Source organism: Kickxella alabastrina (genome assembly GCF_025024165.1).
Source record: "Kickxella alabastrina strain RSA 675 chromosome Unknown BX661scaffold_12, whole genome shotgun sequence".
Classification (NCBI taxonomy): Eukaryota; Fungi; Kickxellomycota; class Kickxellomycetes; order Kickxellales; family Kickxellaceae; genus Kickxella; species Kickxella alabastrina.
The window spans coordinates 151,964-176,827 of record NW_026251483.1 but is presented as its reverse complement, the minus strand read 5'-3'; the positions used below and the strand labels follow the sequence as shown (position 1 = coordinate 176,827).

At 51.3% G+C, this 24,864-nt stretch overlaps 8 protein-coding genes across 8 annotated transcripts; 6 read left to right on the top strand and 2 right to left on the bottom strand.

Moving 5' to 3' along the window:
- Positions 1-3: 3 nt before the first annotated feature.
- On the bottom strand, positions 4-994 carry BX661DRAFT_182915 (proliferating cell nuclear antigen). Its single transcript, XM_051536093.1, has one exon. The coding sequence runs from the start codon at positions 986-988 to the stop codon at positions 203-205; it is 786 nt and encodes a 261-aa protein (XP_051391410.1). The 5' UTR covers positions 989-994; the 3' UTR covers positions 4-202.
- A 2,409-nt stretch (positions 995-3,403) lies between these two features.
- On the top strand, positions 3,404-6,007 carry BX661DRAFT_143467 (family 2 glycosyltransferase; the record flags this gene model as incomplete). Its single annotated transcript, XM_051533007.1, has 1 exon — positions 3,404-6,007. A coding segment is annotated over one exon (2,604 nt), but the record flags the coding sequence as incomplete, so codon positions are not given.
- Positions 6,008-7,984: 1,977 nt separating this feature from the next.
- On the top strand, positions 7,985-9,643 carry BX661DRAFT_182910 (Mu homology domain-containing protein). The gene is made up of 2 exons (XM_051536092.1): positions 7,985-8,111; positions 8,281-9,643. The coding sequence occupies exons 1-2, from the start codon at positions 8,074-8,076 to the stop codon at positions 9,566-9,568; spliced, it is 1,326 nt and encodes a 441-aa protein (XP_051391408.1). The 5' UTR covers positions 7,985-8,073; the 3' UTR covers positions 9,569-9,643.
- Positions 9,644-10,301: 658 nt separating this feature from the next.
- BX661DRAFT_182908 (uncharacterized protein) lies at positions 10,302-10,783 on the top strand. The gene has a single exon (XM_051536091.1). It carries the CDS (start codon positions 10,392-10,394, stop codon positions 10,719-10,721), a length of 330 nt encoding a protein of 109 aa, XP_051391407.1. The 5' UTR covers positions 10,302-10,391; the 3' UTR covers positions 10,722-10,783.
- A 1,944-nt stretch (positions 10,784-12,727) lies between these two features.
- BX661DRAFT_24394 (uncharacterized protein) lies at positions 12,728-16,255 on the top strand. Its single transcript, XM_051538995.1, has 4 exons — positions 12,728-13,177; positions 13,265-13,384; positions 13,757-13,983; positions 15,788-16,255. Exons 1-4 carry the CDS (start codon positions 12,935-12,937, stop codon positions 15,984-15,986), a joined length of 789 nt encoding a protein of 262 aa, XP_051391406.1. The 5' UTR covers positions 12,728-12,934; the 3' UTR covers positions 15,987-16,255.
- A 269-nt stretch (positions 16,256-16,524) lies between these two features.
- On the top strand, positions 16,525-22,440 carry BX661DRAFT_198547 (uncharacterized protein; the record flags this gene model as incomplete). The annotated part of the gene is made up of 1 exon (XM_051538239.1): positions 16,525-22,440. The coding sequence occupies one exon, from the start codon at positions 16,525-16,527 to the stop codon at positions 22,438-22,440; it is 5,916 nt and encodes a 1,971-aa protein (XP_051391405.1).
- Positions 22,441-22,469: 29 nt separating this feature from the next.
- Positions 22,470-23,564, bottom strand: BX661DRAFT_182900 (YbaK/aminoacyl-tRNA synthetase-associated domain-containing protein). The gene has a single exon (XM_051536090.1). It carries the CDS (start codon positions 23,207-23,209, stop codon positions 22,517-22,519), a length of 693 nt encoding a protein of 230 aa, XP_051391404.1. The 5' UTR covers positions 23,210-23,564; the 3' UTR covers positions 22,470-22,516.
- A 139-nt stretch (positions 23,565-23,703) lies between these two features.
- BX661DRAFT_198545 (uncharacterized protein) lies at positions 23,704-24,150 on the top strand (the record flags this gene model as incomplete). The annotated part of the gene is made up of 1 exon (XM_051538238.1): positions 23,704-24,150. One exon carries the CDS (start codon positions 23,704-23,706, stop codon positions 24,148-24,150), a length of 447 nt encoding a protein of 148 aa, XP_051391403.1.
- Between the last annotated feature and the right edge of the window lie 714 nt (positions 24,151-24,864).

Here is a 24,864-nt window from a genome sequence, read left to right as displayed (position 1 = left end):
TACCAAATAAAAAATAATTCTTTTTTCTCTGTTCAAAAACGTACTTAAAAAATCCTTCAAATTTAAACAGTGCTGTCAGCAACTCTCTGCGCACAAATGTGAAAATGTGAATGAGAAAAGAAAACACGTTGATATATTGAAAGTTTTTTTTTAAAAAAAAAAAAAGAAAAGATAAAGTGGCATGTGTGGTACCGGAGAGTGATTAGTCGTTGTCCTCCTCTATCTGGGGAGCCAGGTAGAAGCGAATGTGGCCCATATCGGAGATCTTGAACTCGAACATGACAGGTGCCTCCTCAATAAGGTTGATGGACACGCGTTCGGCCAGCGGTGCAGCCTTGGCAAAGTTGGCCAGATACTTCAGAGCCAACGAATGGCTGACGGGCTCGGTGATCTCAACCATGGTTCCCGAGTTAGACTCATCATCAATAGTCTTATTGTGCTTCAGCAAGATGTTACCATTACCGTCATCGCCCGAGGCCGAGAACCGGACGCCCTGCTTAGTGGCATCAATAGTGACAGCATCACCGATGCTCATCAGATCACGAACGATGCGTGCAAACTCCTGGGCGCTCATGCTGACGGTCGCCTGGTAGTCCATCTCGGGCACGTCGACGGAGTCAATGTCAATGTCCATCAGCTTGAGGTTGAACTCGCTCATGCGGTCTCTGTTTTTGTTCTCAAACGCCAGTGAAAGCGCCTCAGCCTCGTCCGCAGCCTTGATCTGAACCTGATCGTCGTTGGCTGCGCACTTGAGAATCTTGCTGAACGAGTTCAGGTTGATACCAAGGGTCTGCGAGCGGTCGCAGCGGTACTCGCTGAAGCCGTCGGCGCGCAAGTAGAGGAAGGACAGGGCGACGTGCGACTTGTCCATGGCCTGAAGTCTGATTCCGGTCTCGGAGAAGTCAAAGTTGGCCTCGTCGACGAGCTCCTTGATAGCCTCGATAATCTTCTTGAGAAGAGATGCCTGGGGGATAACAGCTTCGATCATTTTTTTGACAGTGTAATTTTGTTTTGTTTTGTTTTAGTTTCCTGCTGCGGCGGTGGACAGGTGACAATAATGAGAGTGAAAGAGTGAATTGCAAAACGAGAAAGAGAAAGAGAAAGAATCAACAGGCTGGTAAAAAAATACAAGGAAAGATTGAATCTTTTTTAAAACGGCGCGAGCTGAGCGATCAATCCGACTCTGAAAAAAACAAACAGTTAAAAAAAGAGGCACGTTTTCAACTAGACTCTCTTCGAAAAAGCTGGAACGCGTCAATTACGCGTACAAGCAGTGACAAAAAAATCAGTCGAGCCGAGCCGATTACTTTTAAACGTCAACATTTGCACTTTTGATTAGATTTTTATGTTTTTCAAAGCGAGTTGGTCTCACGCATATACATAGTAACAAAAATATGAGTACAGAAAAAGACGCATGATAAGCAAGCAACTAGAATTTGATGTGCTGGGCAAAAAACCTCCACACTTCGCCCAGAGAAAATAGATCTATATATCCGCTTGCTCATTTGACAAAGCCCTGTCCTGTGTTAAACAACTGAAGGCTATACCTGGTATGATATGTGGATAAAGCAATCAATGCACTGCCTGCAGGGATAAGTGGCTGTAGTAGAGGGTTGCCTCCTTGGCTTTGCGACCAACTGCTGCTGCCGAGTCTCTGCCAAATGATTGTACTTACCTTTTAACCATTTGCAAAGATAAGTGGGTAAATACAATCTTCAAGGTTTTCTCAATGGTTGGGGATTTGTCAGTGTATATTAGAACTAGTGTTTACATCCCATGCTGTATCTAAAACGACAACAGTGCCAGCAATGCGCACACTATTGCAGCCAATTGGCTTCACCTTGAGACAAGATGATCAAATGACGGTGGAGGTGCTGGATATGTGCAACCACTGTACTAATACGCACACACGCACAAACCTTTAAACCATGCAAAGACATAGAAAACAATGATCAGTCGATAAAAGGGAATGAGGCGCTGATATTGCGCATATTTAATATTGCAATTTTTTTGCTTTGTTTCTTTACTAGTTCGACACGATGTTTTTGGAACTTTTTTCCCATCAGGACAACGGAGAGAGAGAAGGCTGTCATCAATGCTCATAGCATATAGTGTATAGTTGCTGAATAGGAAATGTATTTAGCTTCTTATCTGGGTGCTAGCACCACTGGTTATGTCTGCACTGCTTCTATTTCCCCTTTTTTCTTTTTTGCTGGATATTATATTACACTCTATTTGGTGTGTTTATTTGTTTTTGTATTCGCCATTTTTTATTTGCCTATACTTGTCTAGTAACATAGCGCCGCCACAACTCAAGTGCAGAGGCTGTGACTGCTTGGATTCTTCTCTTTGGCAATAGGTACGCGATCTCACCGTATTATTGGCAAGTGATATGCCCGAGGGCACACGTCACTTTCATTGCACCCCGTTGGTCATATCATCAGAGATATAATTTCAATATGAATGACCGGTGACTATTGGTCCACATACCCTGCAACGCAAATTTATTATCCCAGTAATTTCATTATCACTACGACTATGACCAACACTGGACCTCTTGCCCAGCATTTATATTTTGTATTATTGTTGACAGCTGCTACTGTTTTAAATTTTCGCACTTATTTAACATCCCATGGCCAAATCGTCAGTTAGACACTATTGTTGTTTTCGTATGTTTGTCATGGAAATAACATTGTTCTATTTATGTCTGTCCGCTGTGCACATAAAAGGGCATCTGATTCCGTTATGCTCGCCCTGCTCAAGAAAGCGTGTCCGCTTTTGCGCCACTTTGTTGTCGGGGATTGCAGCTGCGCAATGAGCCTGGCTCTGACGATGTAGCCCAAGCTTGACAGCCAAACAAATCAAAATGGGTCAAATGCGACGGGGTACCCCCCCATTTATCCAGCCTCTGGGCTGCAAGCACAGTAACAAGCATTGCATAGATGTGTCTTGCCACTGGAAGAGGAAGAGCTTACTGCCCAAACATCCACAAAAACTGAGCAGCAACCGCTTTCATATTTTTATTGTTTGTTTTGGCACATATCTCCACTCTTTCAACTTATAGCAAATTCTTGCTCATCGCCCCTCAAAAAAGCTTGTGCAGGTTAAACATATTCTGCCTTTTCTAATACCCGCCTGTAGTTTATTATTTTGTCGTCCTGGTTATAGCGGTTGATAATCCGACGACATGGACAGAAAGCCGACATTTTCGTACTACGGTTCCCAGGCAAACAGGACCGGCGCCAGCGATGACGACTTTGGCCCCAATAACACGACGTACTCGCGCGTAACCAACTATGGTAACCCGTTTGAGGACCAGGCGGCGTCGGCCGCCGCAATAGCTGGCAGCATGTACAGCCGAAACCCCAACTATATGAGCAGCCCTCGTCAGGGTGCGTCTGAAATGCACAATGAAAAGGCTAGCAATATTGATACGTTTGCCAAAAGGGCTTCTGACCCAGGCCCCGCAGGCGGCAGTGGCGGCGAGGGCAACGTTTACAAGGGCACCCACGAGCATGTCGAGGACCTCGAGATCACGACGAGTCGCCGCCTGTGGGTGATCTTTACTTGGATGGTGACGTGGTGGATTCCTTCGCCGTTGTTGCAATTCTGCGGCCGCATGGGGCGCCCCGATGTGCGCATGGCCTGGCGCGAGAAGGTGGCCATTTGCGTAATCATCGGGTTTATGTGGGCCTTTCTTCTGTTCATTATCATCGGCCTGGGCCTTATAGTATGCCCGCGCCAGTATGTGTGGACGCTGGACGACGTGGCGGGCAAGAACACCGCAAAGAGCTCGTTTGTTGCCATGCGCGGCTCGGTCTACGACATCACAAACTTTATGAAGCAGAAGCACGGTGACAGTGCCTACACCTCGACTCCAGAACTTATGCTTGAGACGTACTCTGGCCAAGACGTCAATGCGTCGTTCCCCATTCCAGTTCGTGTCGCGTGCCCCCAGTTTGTCTCGGCGCAGACTGACCCCAATTATCTGTTTTTCTACCCGGTGTCGGGCGCCTCCGAGGTTGATCCTAACCAGGCCAACATGTTCCAGCACACAATGAACCGGTCCCCCTTGTCCAAGGAGCTCCAGGACCCAAATTTCTACTCAAAGTACGCACTGCCGACGCTTAAAAAGTTCAAGAAGGGCGGCATCGTGTGGAAGTTCGACTGGATTAATGACATGTACATCGAGCAGTCCATGTTCTGGCGCGTCATTAACAAGGAGGTGTTCAACATGCAGCCCTACTTTGACGCGGCCAAGAGCGGGCTCAACGTCAACAAAAAGTACAACCTTTTAGACGCCAGACTTGAGAAAATCATGGATCAGGGCGGTTACGGCACGGCAGATATCACCAAGGACTGGGACGCGCTCAACTGGAACTCAACCGCCAAGCTCAACAACTACAACTGCATGAAGAATATGTTTTATGTTGGCAGAGTCGACGACCGCCAGAGCGTCCGCTGCCTGTTTACCAACTACATGCTGCTTGCATTTGCCTGTGTGCTCATGCTTGTCGTATTGGTCAAGTTTCTTGCCGCCATGCAGTTTGGAAACAAGAAGCGACCCGTCCCTCCAATCAAGTTTGTCGTTTGCCAGGTGCCCTGCTACACTGAGGACGACGAAAGCCTGCTCAAGACTATCACCTCGCTGGCTGCACTTGATTACCAGGACAAGCACAAGCTAATTTTTGTCATTTGCGACGGCAACATTGTCGGCTCCGGCAACGAAAAGTCGACGCCGCGCATTGTGCTGGATATTCTGGGCGTTGATCCTGAGTACGATCCACCGGGCCGCGATTACCTTGCCATTGCCGAGGGCTCACGCCGGCACAACATTGGCAAGGTGTACTCTGGCCTGTACGAGTTTGAGGGCCACGTCGTGCCCTTTATGGTTGTGGTTAAGGTTGGCACGCCCGACGAGTCCAACCGCTCTGGTAATCGCGGCAAGCGCGACTCGCAGATCCTGCTCATGTCGTTCTTCAACAAGGTACACTTTGACCTGCCGATGACGCCACTGGAGCTCGAGATCTACCACCAGATGCGCCATATCATCGGAATCAACCCGCGCGACTTTGAATATCTGCTGCAAGTTGACGCCGACACAGAGGTAATGCCCGACTCGCTGTCACGCCTGATTGCTGCCTGCTCGTCGGACCAGCGCATTGCGGGAATCTGTGGCGAGACCATGCTGGGCAACGAGAGCAAGAGCTGGACAACAATGATGCAGGTATACGAGTACTTTATCTCCCACCACATGGCTAAGGCCTTTGAGTCGCTTTTTGGCTCTGTCACCTGCCTGCCTGGGTGCTTCTGCATGTACCGCATGCGCAGTGCCGAGGGCAAGCCACTGCTTATTGCCAAGCCTGTACTCGAGGCGTACTCCGAGCTGCATGTCGACACGCTGCACAAGAAAAACCTTTTGTCGCTCGGCGAGGATCGCTACCTGACCACGCTGATGATGAAGCACTTCCCGCAGTTCAAGTACAAGTTTATCCACGATGCAAAGTGCAAGACCATTGCACCCGAGAAATGGTCCGTATTGATGTCGCAGCGCCGCCGCTGGATCAACTCGACCATCCACAATCTGGCTGAGCTGATGTTCTTGCAGGACATGTGCGGATTCTGCTTCTTTTCGATGCGCTTTGTCGTGTTCCTCGATCTCTTTGGTACCATCACGATGCCAACAACCCTTGGGTATTTCATCTATCTGATCTACATTGGAATTACCGGTCTCGCTGACGTCGGCTACATCTCCTTGATCCTCATCGGTGCCATCTATGGTGTGCAAGCCATCATATTTATTATGCGACGTGAGTGGCAGCATGTCGGCTGGATGCTTATTTACCTGTGTGCCTATCCGCTGTGGTCGTTCATCCTGCCAATCTACTCGTTCTGGCACATGGATGACTTCTCGTGGGGCAACACGCGTGTTGTGGTTGGCGACGGCAAGCGCAAGCTCATTGTTTCCGATGACAAGCCATTCAACCCCAATTCCATTCTCCAGCGCCACTGGTCACAATATGAGATTGAACTTTTGTCGGCAGGTGTGCTGAATGCCCCGCCGCCCAATATGAATCCTAATGCTGGGTCGAGCAAGGAGGATGACCGCGTAACAGTGTACACCAGACACTCTGTGGCTATGGGCGCTGGGTCCAGGTATGGTGCGCACACGCCGGTGGCAACCATGCATCGCGCTAGCTCTCCGAACACAATGATCAATATCAATGGCAGCCACGACCCACGGCTGCAGATATCGACTCCTGTCGCTCAAGCTCAGCAGATGCATCAGTACCAGTCCGTTTACCAGGCGCAGGGGATGGTGCTACCGCGCGCAATGAGTTCCGCATCAGGCATGATTGCTCCTCAGGTGAACGACGGCACCATGAGCTCTCGCGGCACGTCGTACTATAGACCTCAGGGTGTCGGGTTTAATGACGCAATATCGCCGATGCACTCGAGCTCGGGACTTTTGGCATCTGGTGCGCCCATGGGGACGAATGCGGGGAGCTCGCCCGAAAGCGCTGACTACTCCCAGTCGTCTGGCATGCCAACAGTCAACGTCGCGATTTCGAGCAGCCCCCTTCAGCAGCACCAGCATCAGCAGCAACAGTATCAGCAACGCGAGTCAATGTTCAGCTCGTCTTCATACGGTGTGCCCAGCATGTATATCCCACAGCCTGTGTCGATGGTAGCTTACCAAGCTGGCGGCGCTCCAACGGACGAACAATTGGTTGAGAGTATTAGGCGGATTCTCAGCTTGCAGGATCTCAACACTGTGACCAAGAAGAGTGTCAGGGCGCAGCTGACGATTGATTATGGCGTAGATCTGACTGCTCGCAAGGAGTTCATTGGAAACGCCATCGAGCTCATCCTCGCTGGAAAGCTTTAAGCAAAGTATACCTTTTTCCATATTATTATTCATATGTTAAAGCTTGCATTGGCCGTTATGGCCGGTAATAAAATAAAAACTCATTGTGCACCAATACTCATGTACACCAATAGAATTTTGCAACAAATCCCTAATATTAACGTGATTACAATTTATTTATTTGGTTTGCTCCTTGGCGAAATAAACTATTGATTTGGTTTAATTTGATTACGGGCGGACCACTTGCAAAGTGTTAAAATGCGCTTTTCGGGCCATGTGAAAGGTATTGCAAGACCCTTTGCCATGTGCCTTTCACGTGAAATCGAATAGCCTGCGGATGAGCCAGGGCAACCAAGCCAATTTGTATGCAGAAAATGCCCACACACGTGAAGATAAAAAACGCTGCTGTGTTGGTCAAAGTGGATTTGCGTGGAGAGAGAGAGAGAGAAAAACCGCTCCTGAATATCCTGCCTAACCTCGCTCACTGCGCATCAAATCGCTTCCGTATGGAGAGGCAAACAAAAAAGTATTTAAACCTCCCAGAAACGATGCCAGCCTCAAAAACGAGAAGCACAGGACTGACAACATTTACGCTCACTTTATTTACATAAAATCTCCAATCATGGGTTTCCTCAGCACGATTTCAGCAGCCTACTCGATCGCTACCTCAGAGAACTACGACATTGACTGGGAGAAACAGGAGACTCGGGACGCCGCCAAGGCCCACTGGGATGCCGTCAAAACCAAGGCCAACGATGCCCTGCCTCTTGCTGCCCTGCGCTTGACCGCCGAGCAGAAAACATTGCTCGATGAGCTTTTGAAGGATAGCAACGGGTTGTTCCCTGAGAACCCCACCGACCATCTTTTGGCCGAGTTGCCCAAGGCCATTCCGCCTGCCAGCCTGAACCGCATTGTTGGAAGCGTAGTCGATGACTGTCTGAAGAACCACAAGCACGCTGCCCAGGCCGCCAAGTAATGTGAGCTTGCTCTGCGCGACGATATTTGATTTTAAAACACATACAGCATTTTCTACTTTTTAAATACACTCGACTTGTAATAACAAAATACTCTAAAATGTCAGTCCTTTTACTCCCTTCTTCCCCCCTTTTGCCAACCTTTTTTGTTTCCACTTGTACATAAATCAGCTGAATTTGCACTCTTATACCAAAATTATTATTTGTTATTTGTTATTTTCACACCCCGCAATGACTGTCGATAGTCTGTTCATACTCAACACTTCTGGGTACGTCGTGTGCCCTGCCACCGGAATGCAAACCAGCTTCTGCTCGCATTCTGCACAAATTCAAACCAGTCAATTTTGCAGCTGAGAGACAACGACAGATGCAACGCACTCCTCATTCGTTCTAAATTTACCTTACAATTTATCTGCTTGCTTACTCATTTTCGCATAGAACATCAGTTATCCAGAAACACTGGTGCGACGATGTGTCGATACGGCGAGCGTCTTTAGTCGTCGTGCCAGCGTTCACCAAGTACCTGCGGTCATTTGCTGCCATGCACGACGCAGAACCCGTTTGGAGTGCGCCGCTAGACACAGTGTGCATTCATATTCAGCGGAAGGAGCTGGTGTACTTGGGCATCGTTTCCCAAGAAATTCCGCCGCTCGAGGTCCTAGAGCTGCTCGAAGGCGTGGACCAGGCACTCACAGAATACATTGGGCTGCTGTCGGAGGTCACGATAAAGGAGAACTTTACCACTGTTTACCAACTGCTCTCAGAGATGGTTGACAGCGGCTGCGCGGTGACCACAGATACATCGGTTCTGCGTGGGCTGGTACCAGTGCCCAGCCTGGTCAATAGAGTCATCGAGAACGTGTCTGGGATTGGAATTGGCACGGAGAAACGACCAGACGTCAATACATCGTCGACACCATGGCGTGCGCAAGGGATTAGGCACACGAACAACGAATTCTTTGTTGACATTGTCGAGAAGATTGATGCAATTGTAAATTCCAACGGGTCGGTGGTCTCGTACGACGTGTCGGGCGACATTGGGTGTAAATCGCGGCTATCCGGGATGCCCGATCTTTTGCTGGCGCTTAATCGGCCCGAGGTAATGGACGATGTGGCCTTCCACCCTTGCGTACGCATTAACAAATGGGAGAACGAGGGTGTTATTGGGTTTGTGCCCCCAGACGGCCAGTTCAAGCTGGCCTCATTCCATGTGGCCACAGACGCGTCGCCGCGCATATTGCCCATTTACGTGCACGCGACGACTACGCGCCAGGAGCTGGCCCGCACCATAGAACTATCGGCTGAAGTCGGTCAGTGTGGCGGGCGTCCTATCGAAAAAGTGCAGGTGCGTGTTCCGTTGCCGTCTCAGGCATATAATATCCGCGTCCAGTGCAAGGCAGGCACGTACACGGTGTCCAATGGCCGCACTTCGCAGGTTGAGTGGTTTATGAAGACGCTGAAAGCTGGTGACCGGTCATCACGACTTGTCATCCAGTATTTTGTGCGCCAGAGTGCCGTGACAAACGCTGTGGCAGGAAATTCCTCGCCACAGGCTGTGTCTTCCGATCAGGACATGGCTCAGGAAGCGTTTGTCGATTTTGAGGTTGCTGGGTACTCCGTGTCTTCCATAAAGGTTGACTCGTTGAAACTAATGCGCGAGTCGTATAAGCTGTTCAAGGGCGTGCGCTACATTACAAAGGCCGGGTCGTTTCAGGTGCGCTTCTAAATACATATTTTTGCGTTATATTTTTAGAGAATTATTTATAAGCAAGACTCATTGTGCATTGCACAAAAAATAATTGTTACTTTGCTGTTACTCGATTCGGACCAGAGACGTTTTTTGTATCAGTGCCAAGCCATGGTGATAGAGACAATGTGCGTGAATGAATATTTTGTATTTTAATTACGCAACAATGTCGAAAGACACGACAGCTGTTATTAAAAGGAACAAAAAATAAGCGGCTCTCAAGAATATATGATAGTTGCCAATTAGATAATAATTGAACAATGCACATCCTGAAACAAAACATTCACTTATGCGGACGCAATGTTACACATATGTATTGTACTACGCATATCGAATGTACTCTACATATTAATGCGCAGCAAGGCTCGCAATCCTTTGCGCTGTTTGAAATTGATTTTTTGTACTGCAATGCTCGTTTCTGTTGTGCCCATTTTGTATTCCGAAAATGAAAGGCATATTTCTGGGTACAATATTGTGGCGTCAATGGCAGGTTGAAATGTTTTGTTACTTCCAGATCCAAAAAGAACAATAATGTGTTTGGTATAGCTTGCGCAGACAGGTTCTCAATACTGAAAAGTATTTGTTGTCAATTCGCAATTGCCACCCTTTTGCAACGCCCTCTATCCGCCTGAGGAACAACATAAGAAAGACACGGCTTGTCACTGGTATATAACTAACGCACTATCTGCTCTAATATTTGCGGTTTTACACCATCAGCATTTCTATTCACTCCACACCAAGCATTATTCAACTTCTAACTATACCATTTTTTAAACCCAACTTATTTTGTTTAATATTTTCAATGCAGCTCAAACTATCTGGTGTCTTGACGTTGGCGGCAGCTTGCGCTTTGGCGAAAGATTTTGATTTCAAGTCACCAGAGGCTATCAACTGTGCAAAGAATAACTGGGGCGATATCAAAAGTAAGGTTGATCCATTAATTTCAAAAGCAAGGGATTACTTATCAGAAAATAGTCTCAGCAAGATCATGGAGCTGTTCGACGAAGGCGCGACCGAGTTGCCAAACACCGCGCCCAAAGACAACGAGTGGTACAAGAGGGCCGCCGATATATTGCCTGCTCCTCTGGTTAAGCAAATTGGCAGCGACATTATTAGAAAGTGCAACTTGTAATACTCTATAAAAATAAAATCAATATTTATGACTATCAAAGTATCAACTTTGCAAATATAAGGGATTGGCCGAGCTTGATTGACTCTTGATTTTTATGTTGATTCGAAAAACTGATCGCACACCTGTTTTGCACTTATGCAATTGAAAGCTTTATTTCTGGCCCAGGGAAATACAAAAATGTGTTTACGCACTGCGGCTGGTGCAAAATCAAAGCAGAAATAATATTAGCCCACGCATGAGCGACATGACTCTTGTTATTCGAACAAACCCGTTAATAGCTGTATTTGTTTCACCGTGTTCTCGTTTCGAAAACCTGGCAGAGTTATTGACTGTTATCAGCGGCCAAATGTTATGATTTTGATTTTTTGACAATTCGTCTAAATAAACATGATAAAATACAAATATTGTTATGATTCTGTGTTTTTGGATTTGTTTATGTTTTTCAACTGCCATTCTCATTTCTATCGCTGTTATCATTTTCATTGACATTTAGATATTTCTAATTTAGAAATTTAGAGTATCCATTTGCAAGTACCAAATAGTCAATATCCCAAGCTCTTGCTCAATCCCTGTTGCAGAGAATGAAAAAGCTCTGATGAATTTAGAGTAGAGACCATCTTGCACGCACCTTTTTCTGTTTAAACTTTGCTATTGCCAGAGCGCATTCCATCGCGCAGTTGGTACTTTCCATGTTGTTATTTGGCTGATCATCTAGAAATGGCAATAAATAGGGAACGCGAAACTTTCACGAAATGCGGGCGCTCATTGCAAAGTGACTGCCACACAAAGAAAAAGGTCCATCTCAAAAAATGTAAATAAAAACATGCAAGTTTTTGGGTGTAGTTGTCAGACTTGCTTTTGGTGGCAAGTCTTGGCAAATCAGCAAAATCACAGCCGTTAGCCCTGCATGCCATGGCAACTGCGGTGGCATTTCCTGACTCAGTCCTGGATACAAGGTCATTTGAGACCGTTTTAGAATTTTTAACTATACATTATTCGCCGCATTTCGGGTTGAGTGCAATGCACATTGGAGGGTTGAGAGAAGTTTGGAAACAGACATTTCTTTCATGACTGAAGTGTACGTCATACTCTGCTTAAAATAGCAGCAGGGGTGACAGCCGTTCCCAACGCGCCGAATGTTTATTTTTGGCACTGAGCGCACTAATATTGGGGCAGGCAAGGCAAAGACAACAGCTCCCAAGAGGCGCTTACGCATCCCCTTTACACCACCTCCTGATTTCTCAGCACGGTGCCCATTGGCTCGCACGCCGCGCTATTGCATCAACTGTGCGGCCCATTCCCAATTCTGCGGGGTTTACAATTGCCACGCTGGGATCGACAATCGCAATCCATCTAATTGGCCAATCACGTGTCGGTCTGGTTAGCATTTGGGCTCGGGAGAGGGGAGGCAAAAAAACCGCTTGGGACGCAGAAGCCATAAAAAGTGCCAATGTCCAAAACTAGTGTATATCAGCGGATTCAGGATTTGCATCTGAATTCAGACGCCAAAAATAATAAAAAACCCACCTGCAATGTGCAAAAAAAGTAGCAATGCTAAAAGAATAATTTCATGTTCTGCTTCATTATGATTTCCTTGCCGACTCTCCCCAGATTTTATTTTATTATCGAGAAATATTTGCCCCTTTTGGGGGTTGGCTTTGTGACATTTGCACCGCATGTGTTGTATACGTATTGTCAAACGGTCCGCAATGAGGTGGAATGAAATGAGACAGAAAGATGGCTTCCAGCTGCAGACGATGTTGCGTTGCATCTTCAAATTATTTCTCACATTGCAGGCGAGAAAGGACGAAGAGTGTCATGTTTGTGCATATGCACACACAGGCTGCTGTGCGATGATCGCCAATTCAAAAACAAATAGAAAAATTGTCCTTTTGAATTATTTCCAAACACTCACTATCCCCCACTGATCGAGCAAGCGGTAAGGTGGAAATGGAGAGAACCAGATAGAGACAGACAGAGAAAGAAGGAAATAACAGCAACATTTTAACCCAAACAGGCGCTGTATATAAAAAGATTAGGACGCGGCAGAGGCCGCAAAACTTTACTTTTCCTAAGCTCCACGCTTTTACTAAAATCTATCCTCCTCTATCTCACCGCCTTTTTACCCTATTCTTTCACCCCCTTTCCCTTACGTTTTTAAATAGAGCAAGGCCCATTGTATCCCCAGCTCATATCGAATAATAAACACAACAATGAACACCATGAGAATCACTTTCGGCATTGCTGCCATCGCCTCGGCCGCCTTCGCCCAGGGCTACAACACCGTCGCCCCCACCGACGTGTACACCTTCAGCCCCCCGGCCTACGTTGCTGTCCCCCCCGCCCCGGTTGTCCCCGACTACACCAGCACCGCTGTTGAGACCACCCCCGCTGCCCCCGCCTACTCCTCGGCCCCCGCCGTCGAGACCACCCCCGTCGCCGATTACACCACCGAGGTCTCTGCTGTTGAGACCACCCCTGCTGCCCCCGGCTACTCCACCGTTCCCGTTGTCGAGACCACTGTTGCTAGCTACACCACCGAGGTCCCCGCTGTTGAGACCACCCCTGCTGCCCCCGGCTACTCCACCGTTCCCGTTGTTGAGACTACCGTTGCTGGCTACACCACCGACGTCCCCGCTGTAGAGACCACCCCCGTTGTTGAGGTCCCCGTCTACACCACTCCCGTCGAGTACGTCAGCGTCGAGGTCCCCGTCAGCTCTGCTCCTTCTAAGTGCATCCCCCGTCCTACCCCTGTCTACGAGACCACCCCCGTCGCCGATTACACCACCGAGGTCTCTGCTGTTGAGACCACCCCTGCTGCCCCCGGCTACTCCACCGTTCCCGTTGTCGAGACCACTGTTGCTAGCTACACCACCGAGGTCCCCGCTGTTGAGACCACCCCTGCTGCCCCCGGCTACTCCACCGTTCCCGTTGTTGAGACTACCGTTGCTGGCTACACCACCGACGTCCCCGCTGTAGAGACCACCCCCGTCTACGAGACCACCCCCGTCTACGAGACCACCCCCGTTGAGGAGTACAGCACCTCCGAGGAGTCCACTCCCGTCTACGAGACCACCCCCGTTGAGGAGTACAGCACCTCCGAGGAGTCCACTCCCGTCTACGAGACCACCCCCGTTGAGGAGTACAGCACCTCCGAGGAGTCCACTCCCGTCTACGAGACCACCCCCGTTGAGGAGTACAGCACTTCCGAGGAGTCCACCACCTGCACTGAGACCACCCCCGTCGAGGAGTACAGCACCGAGTCCACTGAGACCACCCCCGTGGAGGAGTACAGCACTTCCGAGGAGTCCACTCCCGTCTACGAGACCACCCCCGTTGAGGAGTACAGCACTTCCGAGGAGTCCACCACCTGCACTGAGACCACCCCCGTCGAGGAGTACAGCACCGAGTCCACTGAGACCACCCCCGTAGAGGAGTACAGCACTTCCGAGGAGTCCACTCCCGTCTACGAGACCACCCCCGTTGAGGAGTACAGCACCTCCGAGGAGTCCACCACCTGCACTGAGACCACCCCCGTCGAGTACAGCACCGAGTCCACCGAGACCACCCCTGTCGAGGAGTACAGCACCTCTGAGGAGTCCACCACCTGCACTGAGACCACCCCCGTCGAGGAGTACAGCACCGAGTCCACTGAGACCACCCCCGTGGAGGAGTACAGCACTTCCGAGGAGTCCACTCCCGTCTACGAGACCACCCCCGTTGAGGAGTACAGCACCTCCGAGGAGTCCACCACCTGCACTGAGACCACCCCCGTCGAGTACAGCACCGAGTCCACCGAGACCACCCCCGTCGAGGAGTACAGCACCTCTGAGGAGTCCACCACCTGCACTGAGACCACCCCCGTCGAGGAGTACAGCACCGAGTCCACTGAGACCACCCCCGTCGAGGAGTACAGCACCTCCGAGGAGTCCACCGAGACCACCCCCGTAGAGGAGTACAGCACCTCCGAGGAGTCCACTGAGACCACCCCCGTTGAGGAGTACAGCACCGAGTCCACCGAGACCACCCCCGTCGAGGAGTACAGCACCTCTGAGGAGTCCACCACCTGCACTGAGACCACCCCCGTCGAGGAGTACAGCACCGAGTCCACCGAGACCACCCCCGTCGAGGAGTACAGCACCTCTGAGGAGTCCACCGAGACCACCCCCGTCGAGGAGTACAGCACCGAGTCCACTGAGACCACCCCCGTCGAGGAGTACAGCACCTCCGAGGAGTCCACCGAGACCACCCCCGTAGAGGAGTACAGCACCTCCGAGGAGTCCACTGAGACCACCCCCGTTGAGGAGTACAGCACCGAGTCCACCGAGACCACCCCCGTCGAGGAGTACAGCACCTCTGAGGAGTCCACCACCTGCACTGAGACCACCCCCGTCGAGGAGTACAGCACCGAGTCCACCGAGACCACCCCCGTCGAGGAGTACAGCACCTCTGAGGAGTCCACCGAGACCACCCCCGTCGAGGAGTACAGCACCGAGTCCACTGAGACCACCCCCGTCGAGGAGTACAGCACCTCCGAGGAGTCCACCGAGACCACCCCCGTAGAGGAGTACAGCACCTCCGAGGAGTCCACTGAGACCACCCCCGTTGAGGAGTACAGCACCGAGTCCACCGAGACCACCCCCGTCGAGGAGTACAGCACCTCTGAGGAGTCCACCACCTGCACTGAGACCACCCCCGTCGAGGAGTACAGCACCGAGTCCACTGAGACCACCCCCGTCGAGGAGTACAGCACCGAGTCCACTGAGACCACCCCCGTCGAGGAGTACAGCACCTCTGAGGAGTCCACCGAGACCACCCCCGTCGAGGAGTACAGCACCTCTGAGGAGTCCACCGAGACCACCCCCGTCGAGGAGTACAGCACCTCCGAGGAGTCCACCGAGACCACCCCCGTCGAGGAGTACAGCACCTCCGAGGAGTCCACCGAGACCACCCCCGTCGAGGAGTACAGCACCTCCGAGGAGTCCACCGAGACCACCCCCGTCGAGGAGTACAGCACCTCCGAGGAGTCCACCGAGACCACCCCCGTCGAGGAGTACAGCACCGAGTCCACCGAGACCACCCCCGTCTACCAGACCATCCCCGTTGAGGAGTACAGCACCGAGACCACCGAGGATGTTGAGTACGAGACTATTGTCGAGACTACCTGCACTGAGGAGGTTGAGGATTCCACCTCCACCCCTGCCGCCTACACCACCGTCTAAGTATTTGTCTGGTGTTGTACTAACTCTATCTGCTAGCGGATAGTGACCTAGTTAAGCGCAACCAATGTGTAAATCGACAGCTTCAGTTAATTTCTCGTTTATTTTTCTCATTTTCTAATTATCTGCTTTAATAACAGAACATAAAAACATTTAATTGAGATTAATTTCAGCTTTGACTACATGAAAATGATTTTGTTTATTTTCATAGATCCACTGGTTTTGCAGGGGCTCGATTTCACGAATGCTTCTTGGTAATATATTGCGAGCTTAAAATATTTTTTATATGGTATTGTTTTGCCATTTGCATATATCCGTTTGTTTGGCTCCAATTCCAATATAAATATATTTTCTCTTTTTAGCTCTAATTCCAACGATGATGATGCTACTGCTGCTTGTCAAAGCATATCCTTTTCAACACTGCTTTTTCCTATTAATTTATTTCTACTTTTTTTGTCTTTGTAGTAGCTTTAATTCGACGATTTATCAATAATACAAATTCGGGTTTCCTGCACTTTTCTGCATTTCAATTTACCGATTCTGAACACAACAAACCAAAACAGCACATTCGTGGGAGGCGCATTATGAATCGCACGGCGTCCAAAGGTCACCGGACGTACACCGCGTCGACCATCGGTACGGACCTCAGCATAAAATACCCGTATGCGTTTACACACATGAGTATAAGTCCATATGGGCGTGACGTGGTGCTGGCTGGACAAGCAGGCCTGGCCGTCATCGACCTGGAGTTCCCTATGTTTCCACCACGCACATTGCCATTGGACTCAAAGTGGAAGATAGCCGGCGTGGCATGGTGCCCCAGTGTGCAGTACCACGGGTGGGTAAGCACACCTTTCAGCCAGACGCTCTTGGTGCACGACCTGGCGCACACGACGACGGATCCGATGCGGGTTATTAGAGCGCATTCGACAGCAATCACTGACGTGGCTTGGGCGCCCAAGATCCCGGCGTGGGTCGGCACATCCTCTATCGACTCGGTCATTAAGATCTGGGACGTGCGGCGCGACCAGAAGCCTGTGTGGTACTTTTCAAAGTGGGAGCCGGCGGATCTGCTAGCGTTCAACAACGTACATATGCACAAGATGGCGTCGGCGCACCGCAACAAGATTGCCATCTGGGATATTCGCTACGGCTCGAACCCGCTGATGAGCATGGACGACGCGCACGCAGACGACATTACCAGCATATCGTGGCATCCCGAGCGCGAGGATCTTATTGTGTCTGCAGGTCTGGACCGCACAGTCAAGCGGTGGAATTTCAAATACAGCAGCCCGACTGAGGATTACAGTCATACGTTTGCGCATGACGTTGTCAGCGCAAAGTACCTGCCATTCGGCGACGGTATCCTGGTCACACAAAAATCGCCGGACAATATTGTGCTCGTCATCAAGGACAGCCCACAGATGACGCTAGTTCATGAGTTTTTCGGACATACCGGCACCGTGCTGGCCTCGGAATGGCGCGTATACGGCAAGACAAATGCCGACAACAGCGCAGACTCACGTGATTACCAACTTGTGACGTGGGGCCGGGACCAGGTCATGCGCATGTGGGCGGCGAACGTCAGGTTGGTCGAGTCCGTCGGTGGCGATGTCGGCCGTGTCGCGCAGGACGCGCAGGAACTGGCGCCATCGTTTGCAACCAATTTTCTCGGGCCCGACAAACTCCTGCACTTGTTCGAGCAGAAGACGCTGCCCAGTGAGCTGATGCTGGCGGCGGCGGGTGAGCTTGGCTCGCAGAAGATTACCACGATGCACGAGTTTGACCGCACAGGCAATGTGTTTGGAAGCATCTGGCCAGCTGACAGCTCGGCCGCGCCCAAAGAGACGGTACTCTCTGCTCAGAGCCAGCTCACAGATGACACTGCTGCCGCCGCCACACGCGCTAGCACCACCGATGATCACAGCAGCGACGATGACGACGACGACTCTGACCACCCCAGTGCCGCCAGCGCGAGCGGCCGGCATGGAGGGGCAGCGTCGAAGTGGCGCGAAGAGGTGAGCGTGGTTGTCAACAAAAGGTACTCCGACCCAAAGACAATTACTCTGAAGGACCTCACACCTAGAACGAGACAGTGTCGACTAACCGTTGGTGTTCCTTGGATCACACGAGAGACTGTGGTTCTGTGTGTGACCTTTCCCGCACATTATCCATCGTTCCCGGCGGACTTTCGCGTCGAGTCGGTGGGTGCCGTGTTTGGCAGCCGCAAGAGTATCGCGGACCACCTTGCTTCTAAGGCCAACCTGTGCTCGGAACAGGGCGTTGGTTCTTTAGACCACTGTCTGTACTCGTTGCTCAAGCTTTTAGTTCCTAGAGCGCGGGCCAAAGGCGCCTCGCACAGCGGCCGGAGCAGTAACATCAAGGCCGAGGACCTTGAGAGGCTCCCGCCACCGCCGCCCAAGCTTTTGTGGGAGACACTCGATGGCCGAGCGGGACGACGTGAGGTGGCCAACAGTGGTGCGGCGTTGGGACAGGCACCGGGCAAGGTGAGCTATGCCGCCGCCGCTGCGAAAGCCAACAATCCACTGAGTCGCTCGCGGAGCCGCTCACTGAAGCTCGATGGCGGCGATGCAAGCACGCAGCGCGCAGATCCCAGAAGCCTGACTTCAGAAGACAACGTGTCCGTGCTGTCGCACGACGGCGAGGATTACTTAAATAGCGATGATGGGCGCCACGGTCACGATTATTTTGCCAAGGAAGACGGCAACAGTAGCAGCGGCGGTGGTGGCGGCAGCAGCAGCCAGGGTTCTGAGGATGACGATGACGAGGATTTTGACGCACTGGCCTACGACAATAACATCAGCGAGGACCTGTACGACTCTGACATCAGCCAGTCCGATATGCCTATCGGTCTCGATGGTTTGCCGCTCATTATGCGGAATGGAAACAACCCCGAGCGTTTCAATGCGAAAATACCGTTTCCCAGGATGTGCGGCGGTGTTTTCTCGGGACCCGGCAAGCTCGTCTGTTTTTTTGCCTCGATGTACAAGCCGGACACGTATCCGGAGCAGAGTGACTCTGGGCAGCAGGGTAATCCGAGCCGCGAAAAGACGCGTGAGGACATGTGTCAGCAGCTGCGTATCATCCCCAAGCCGCGCAACTTGGTAAAGCTCGACTACTACCAGAGCATGGTGATGTTTGGACTGCAGAACAAGGGCACGTATTACGCTTACGGCGGGAATGGGGGTGCGGGAATCACTGACGAGCCCACGCGCATGTTCAGAAGAAACAACGGTAGCGGTCAGGGCGGCAGAAGCAGTAGCCTGAGTGGGTTTGGCGAGTCGGACGATGACGGAGAGGCGCGTGACGAGGAGGTACCTCGATTCTACTTCCGCAAGCAGATCAGCCACAACCCGTTTGCAGATAGCGACAGCGAAGGATCCGATGCGCACAGCACGTACTTTAGGTCTGCGACGATGCCGCGCATCGAGACTGGCGTGGGAAACATTGCGCTGCTGTGCGAGGTTTCTGAAGATCGCTCGGCGAACCTCAACCTGGCCAAGCTATTTGAGCTGAGAGGGACCACCGAGGATATATGCAAGCACAACGCCAGCGTGGCCGCGCTGAACGAGCGTCACAGTTTGGCGCACATTTGGTCGATGCTCGCTTGTCTTTTGGGCTCTCCCACGGGTGACAAGGCCGATTGTGGCGTCGACAGGCTATGGATAACGCATCCTCCGGTTCTTGAGTGGATTCGCTCGGCCATGATTCATTACGAGCGGCGCGGCGACGTGCAGACGCTGGCACTGCTTTCGTGCGTGCTAAGCAGGGCGCTGGCCGAGGTGGCCGCGAGTGCAGGGCGCGGCAGTGCCTCGGAGGACACGCAGCATGGCTTGGATGGTGATGACGGCGAGTATGGTGAGGCGAATGTTATTTCCGATAATATCGGTCTGGCTGACCTGCCACCGTGGATGGCAACGGCCAGTGGTAATGGCAGGGCCGGGTTTTGGCGCGCATCTGCAGCGCGGCGTAAGTGCCAGGGTGGTGTGGGCTGGGACATCCTTGGGTCGACTGCCGCGGAGGCCGTGGCGACGACAACGCAGCAGATGAGGACGGCCAGCCGAGGCGACCGCAACCCTTTACTCTCGACATTGCCCTTGGTTGCGGCTCAACAGAGCGGCGGCGGCAATAGCGGCAGCATCGGCGGGCAGCACGACGTAGCGTTTGTGGTGCCACCGCCACCAGCAGCAGCAGTCGCAGCGGCCGCAGTGGCTGCCGCTGCGACTGCTGTGGCTGCTATTGCTGCTGTTGACAACTCGGCGCCGTCGATTGCCTCAACCACTGTCGACACGGTAGGGGGAAGGGCAGCGGCAGCAATTCCCGAGACGCTGAATATTGCGGCTGTCGAGTCTTTGCTGGGGCGTCGGATAACCAGCGGCGAGGAGATTCAGCGACTCAGTGTGTTTCTTGCGAGCAATCAACTGGTGCCAACTGCGTCTCAGACGAGCGAGATGCCAGCGTTGCCGCTTTCAGGCGGCAATGGGATCGGCGGGACCATGGCGGAACCGATGTCACCCGAGCTTCTGCAGGAGCTGAACAGCGAGGAGATCATGCAAAACGAGATCATGATGGCTGAGGGCTTGTACGACCACGACCACGAACACGAACACGAGACACCGCCTACACACGAGCACACATCCGATACAGAGGAGCTGACGACAGGGAGCAACGAGCTACACCGCACAATATCGGAGTTCCATGTAGGAAATGGCGGCACAGCTCTGGACCAGCGACGCAACTCGTCGGAGCAGCCGAATGAGCGCAACTCGGCTGGGCCCGATGGATCGGAGAATTTGTGGAATCGACTGCGCATCAATGTGCTCGGACGCGTGCATCCCACGGCAGGAGTCGGGAAGTCTGGCTCGCTGGAGGCGCCCATGTCGCCGTCACCGCCGCCGCCAGTCTCGGCAGCGGATAAGAAGCAGCGCAAGCAGTCGGGGGCAGCGACAAAGACCAAGGGCAATGTTGACAACGAGGCAAAGGGTAAGGCGGCAAGTGCTGATGATTCAGCCAAACAGCAGAAGAAGCAACAAGAGGAGTGGATGATGCTGCGCAGGTGGGCGCCATTGCTGAGCGGCAAGAGGATCACGGAGGCACAGGCGATGGCCAAGGAACTGTCTTACCTGCGTGTGAAGCGCGACTTTGAGCGTGCGCGCACACGACTGGTAATGCGCGATCGCAGCGAGTGGGATGACGTGAGCGAGCTGGTATCTGGCAGCAAATTTCGCTCGCATTCGGCGTACCTGGATCATTGGAAGATTCTCTATGCACGGATACTGTACAAGTGGCAGTTAAACATCAAGGCCGTCGAGGTGCTGAAGTGCGTGCAGGATTCGAGTTTGCGCGAGCTGTACAACCAGATGTACTGCCAGCCGACCATGCCCATGCACGACAATCTACCACGCATCAGAAATCCGGCACTGGCCGACCAACGCAAGAAGAGTCATGTTTGTGCGGTGGCTGTCGGTGTCAATGTCGATGTTCAAGTCAGTATCGAGAAAGCACCGAGCAAGTGCGGCGCGGAGTCAACCAGCACTGGTGTGGTGGCTGAGGTATGTGGTGCGCCATGGCTGTCCTGCTCATGGTGCCATGAGTACGTCCACGGCCGCGCGCTGATTTGCCATGCGTGTGGCCACGGTGGTCACCATGAGCATATGCAGAAGTGGTTCAGGATTGTGCGCAAGCAGCTCATGCGCACGGGCCTCACGCCCGCTCATTTCACGTGCCCTGACACTGCGAACGGCAGCAACAGCAGCAGCTCGAGCAACCTGCGCCGTGACCTGAGCATCATTGGAATCGACAACCGCACTGTTATACAACCCGGAGGGGCTTCCATTGACACTGGCGCCGATGTCGATGCTTCTAAGGATGCGCAGCTCGATCTGGCTGCGGCTGCCCACGACTACATGTCCTCCTATGCAAACAGCCCGGTTATTTTGACGTCCAGCCGCAGCGGAGACGCCGGATCTGCAGTGCCGATCCCGCCGCTGACCATCCCGTCGCCTGGCACACCACTTGCTGACTATGATGCCGGTTGTAATGACAATTGCAACAGCGGGAGTTGTAGCAACAGTGGTAGCAGTAGCAGCAGCAGTAGCAGCAGCGATGACTTTACGGACGGTCTTGCGCTGTACACCTCGTCTGACTTGGTGGGCACCAATCATTTTTCTTTCGATACAAATTCGGACGGCATTGTGGCGGGCGCCCACCACAGCCTCGAGTCTGGTGAGGGCGAGTCCGACGATCACTTACATCCACCACATAAGTTTTCGCTAGGGATAGGATCTGGGGACGTTGCATCACAGCAGCGCATCTCCAAGCAGAGGCAGCGCCAGCAGCTAATGGCGCAGCTCAAGCAGCGGGGGCTGGACGACAACGAACAGGCTGATGGGCTTACAAGGCAAGGAGATATCCCCACTTGTCCCAGCGGATGTGGGTGCAACTGCCTGTACGAGTCACAGCGTCTTATTATTTTGTAGACCACAAAAATGTATTAATCAAAATCACCCATTAGTTTGGTATTAGGTTGTGTATATGCACGTATCACTGTTATTGTCATTGTTCATTAACGAAAACCGAAATATCCGCGATCATGCATTTTGTCGCGTTGACAAAGCTCTTCACTGGCATGGCGAGTTTGTAATCAATATCACCGGCGCCCATCCAAAAGACTGGCGGCTGTAGACTGGTGATTGACTCGCACAAGATGATTGGGATCTCAGTGATCACGCCAAAAGGGCTGACGCCGCCCTTTTTGAATCCAGTTAATTCCAGCGACACTTCCGAGTCCGCCAGCCTAAAGTTATAGTGTTTCTTCGCCACCTTCTTCTCACCGTCCAAGTCCCGCACCCAATCGATCATTGTGGCGGTGTTGATCGTATGTGTGTACTGTACCATGACGCAGTAGTATTGGTGGCCAGGATGCTCCGGGCGCCAGCCCTTGTTTTTCATAACCACAGATTTGCACAGATGGGCAGGACTGGGCACGGTCATGTGCAGGGCTCGCTGGTAGGTCGGCCAGGAGTAGTAGTCTGATGGGACATGGTAGATGCGCGATACGTTGGAGATGCCTAGATGTTGGAGTGCCTTGATGACGCGATGTACTGTTGGGGGGTGGCTGTCGATGGATCGCTTGTGCGGTGGACTGGCCTTGGCTTGGTCAGTAAAATGCTCCATGTAGAGTTGGCTGAATTGCGGCTCTGCGAGCAACTGCGATATGTCTCTGCTGATTGCAAGCAATGACTCCATTGGCAATGATTTATTAGCCGGGCTGTCGCCACTTACTGTTAGAAACGAAGTAAAATAAATAAAGAGGGGAGGGGGATTTCCAAAGATGGGTTCGCTAATTGCTAGTAATGTTTCACCCTCGGATTATTTTTCTCCGTTGAGGATGTCGCTCAAGACCCCAAAGGGGCGAAGTGTGAAAACAAAATGGGAGCAATATATTTGCATTTTTTTGCTTATCGAAAAAAAGAGAAAGAATCTCGCCTAAAAAGGCAGCGAAAAAGAAAGCCTGGATGACAAATTGAACGCACTGTACGGAGAAAAGGGGAAGCAAAGGGCAGTTTGCTGTGAAGGGGGCTCCTGAAAACCAAATAAAAAAGTCTTGGCACTCGCAACAAGCTGACAATTGCGCCTATTTAAAGGCCGCGCTTGTCTTGAACAAACTACAAAAAAAATCGTGTAACCAACATTAGCATCTTAGCTTTTCAACTCCACAATCCTTTTTCTTTTATTCAAAAATGGCTATTATTATCGGTTCCAACTTTGGCTACTGCGTTCTGGCAGCAATTGGCATTGCGCTCCAGTGCGGATTCACCGGCCACGCCGTCATGAAGGCCCGCAAGAAGTTCAAGGTTGACTACCCCGACAACGGCAGCGGCCGGTATGCCGCCAAGCTGACCGAAGAGGACTGGCTCAAGTTCAACAATATCAAGCGTGTCAACGACAACTACACCGAGCAGATCAGCATCGTGCTCAGCATGCTGCTGATGTCCGGCCTATACATGCCTAGGGCTGCTGCCGCCTTCGGTGTTAGCTATATGGTGGGCCGCTACATCTACGGTCGCGGATACATTGCTGGCGGCTGTAAGGGTCGGGCTCCCGGTGCCATGGTGATGATGTTTTCGATGCTGTCCATGGTGGGCATCGCCGGTTATAATGCCGTTACGACCACGATTCTGGCCTAATTTTGTTTTATTTTCTACAGCTTTTCCTTGGCGAGTAAATTAAAAAAGTATCTCATATCTTCCATTCTATTATCATTTTTCTCAACCTATTGTTTGGTGCAGGAGGACACATTGCTTCTAGATTCATCGGCCAAATAATGTGATAAACAATGTCAGATTGGGGGAGCAAAGGTGCGTAAAACGGAGAAAAAGTGGCTGTCACTATGAACTGTATTTTTGAATATATGTTAATATTATAGTTTGACCTAAAACTGGTACTTGCTTTTGCTTTCGTGTTAGCACACTTGATTATAAAGGCTATACTTAATTTAGCCTGATAATAGCTGATTTTTAAACTACACATACTTTCCACTTTAGTATTTTGCTTCATCTTTAACTTCCGCTTTTGCTTCTATGCTTTTTTATACACCTGCAAATACATTATGCTTTCCTGTTAGCTCATTATCGCTCAAGAAAACGCATGTGCTCCTTGTTAAAGTCTACAAATGCGTTAACGCGCACATATTCACACTGACGCTCCGAAGATTCCATATTCCCATACAACCAATAGCCCATGCGTTAAAGTTCAAACATTGGTTTAAGTTCAAGCTAACACACAGGTACACATTTGAGGCATCACACTCGCACACACTCTAAAGCGCAAGTTCAAAATGTCAAAGCAACATAAGCTTTACAAGTTTGAATTTAGAACGTCGTTTATATGCACTACTATGA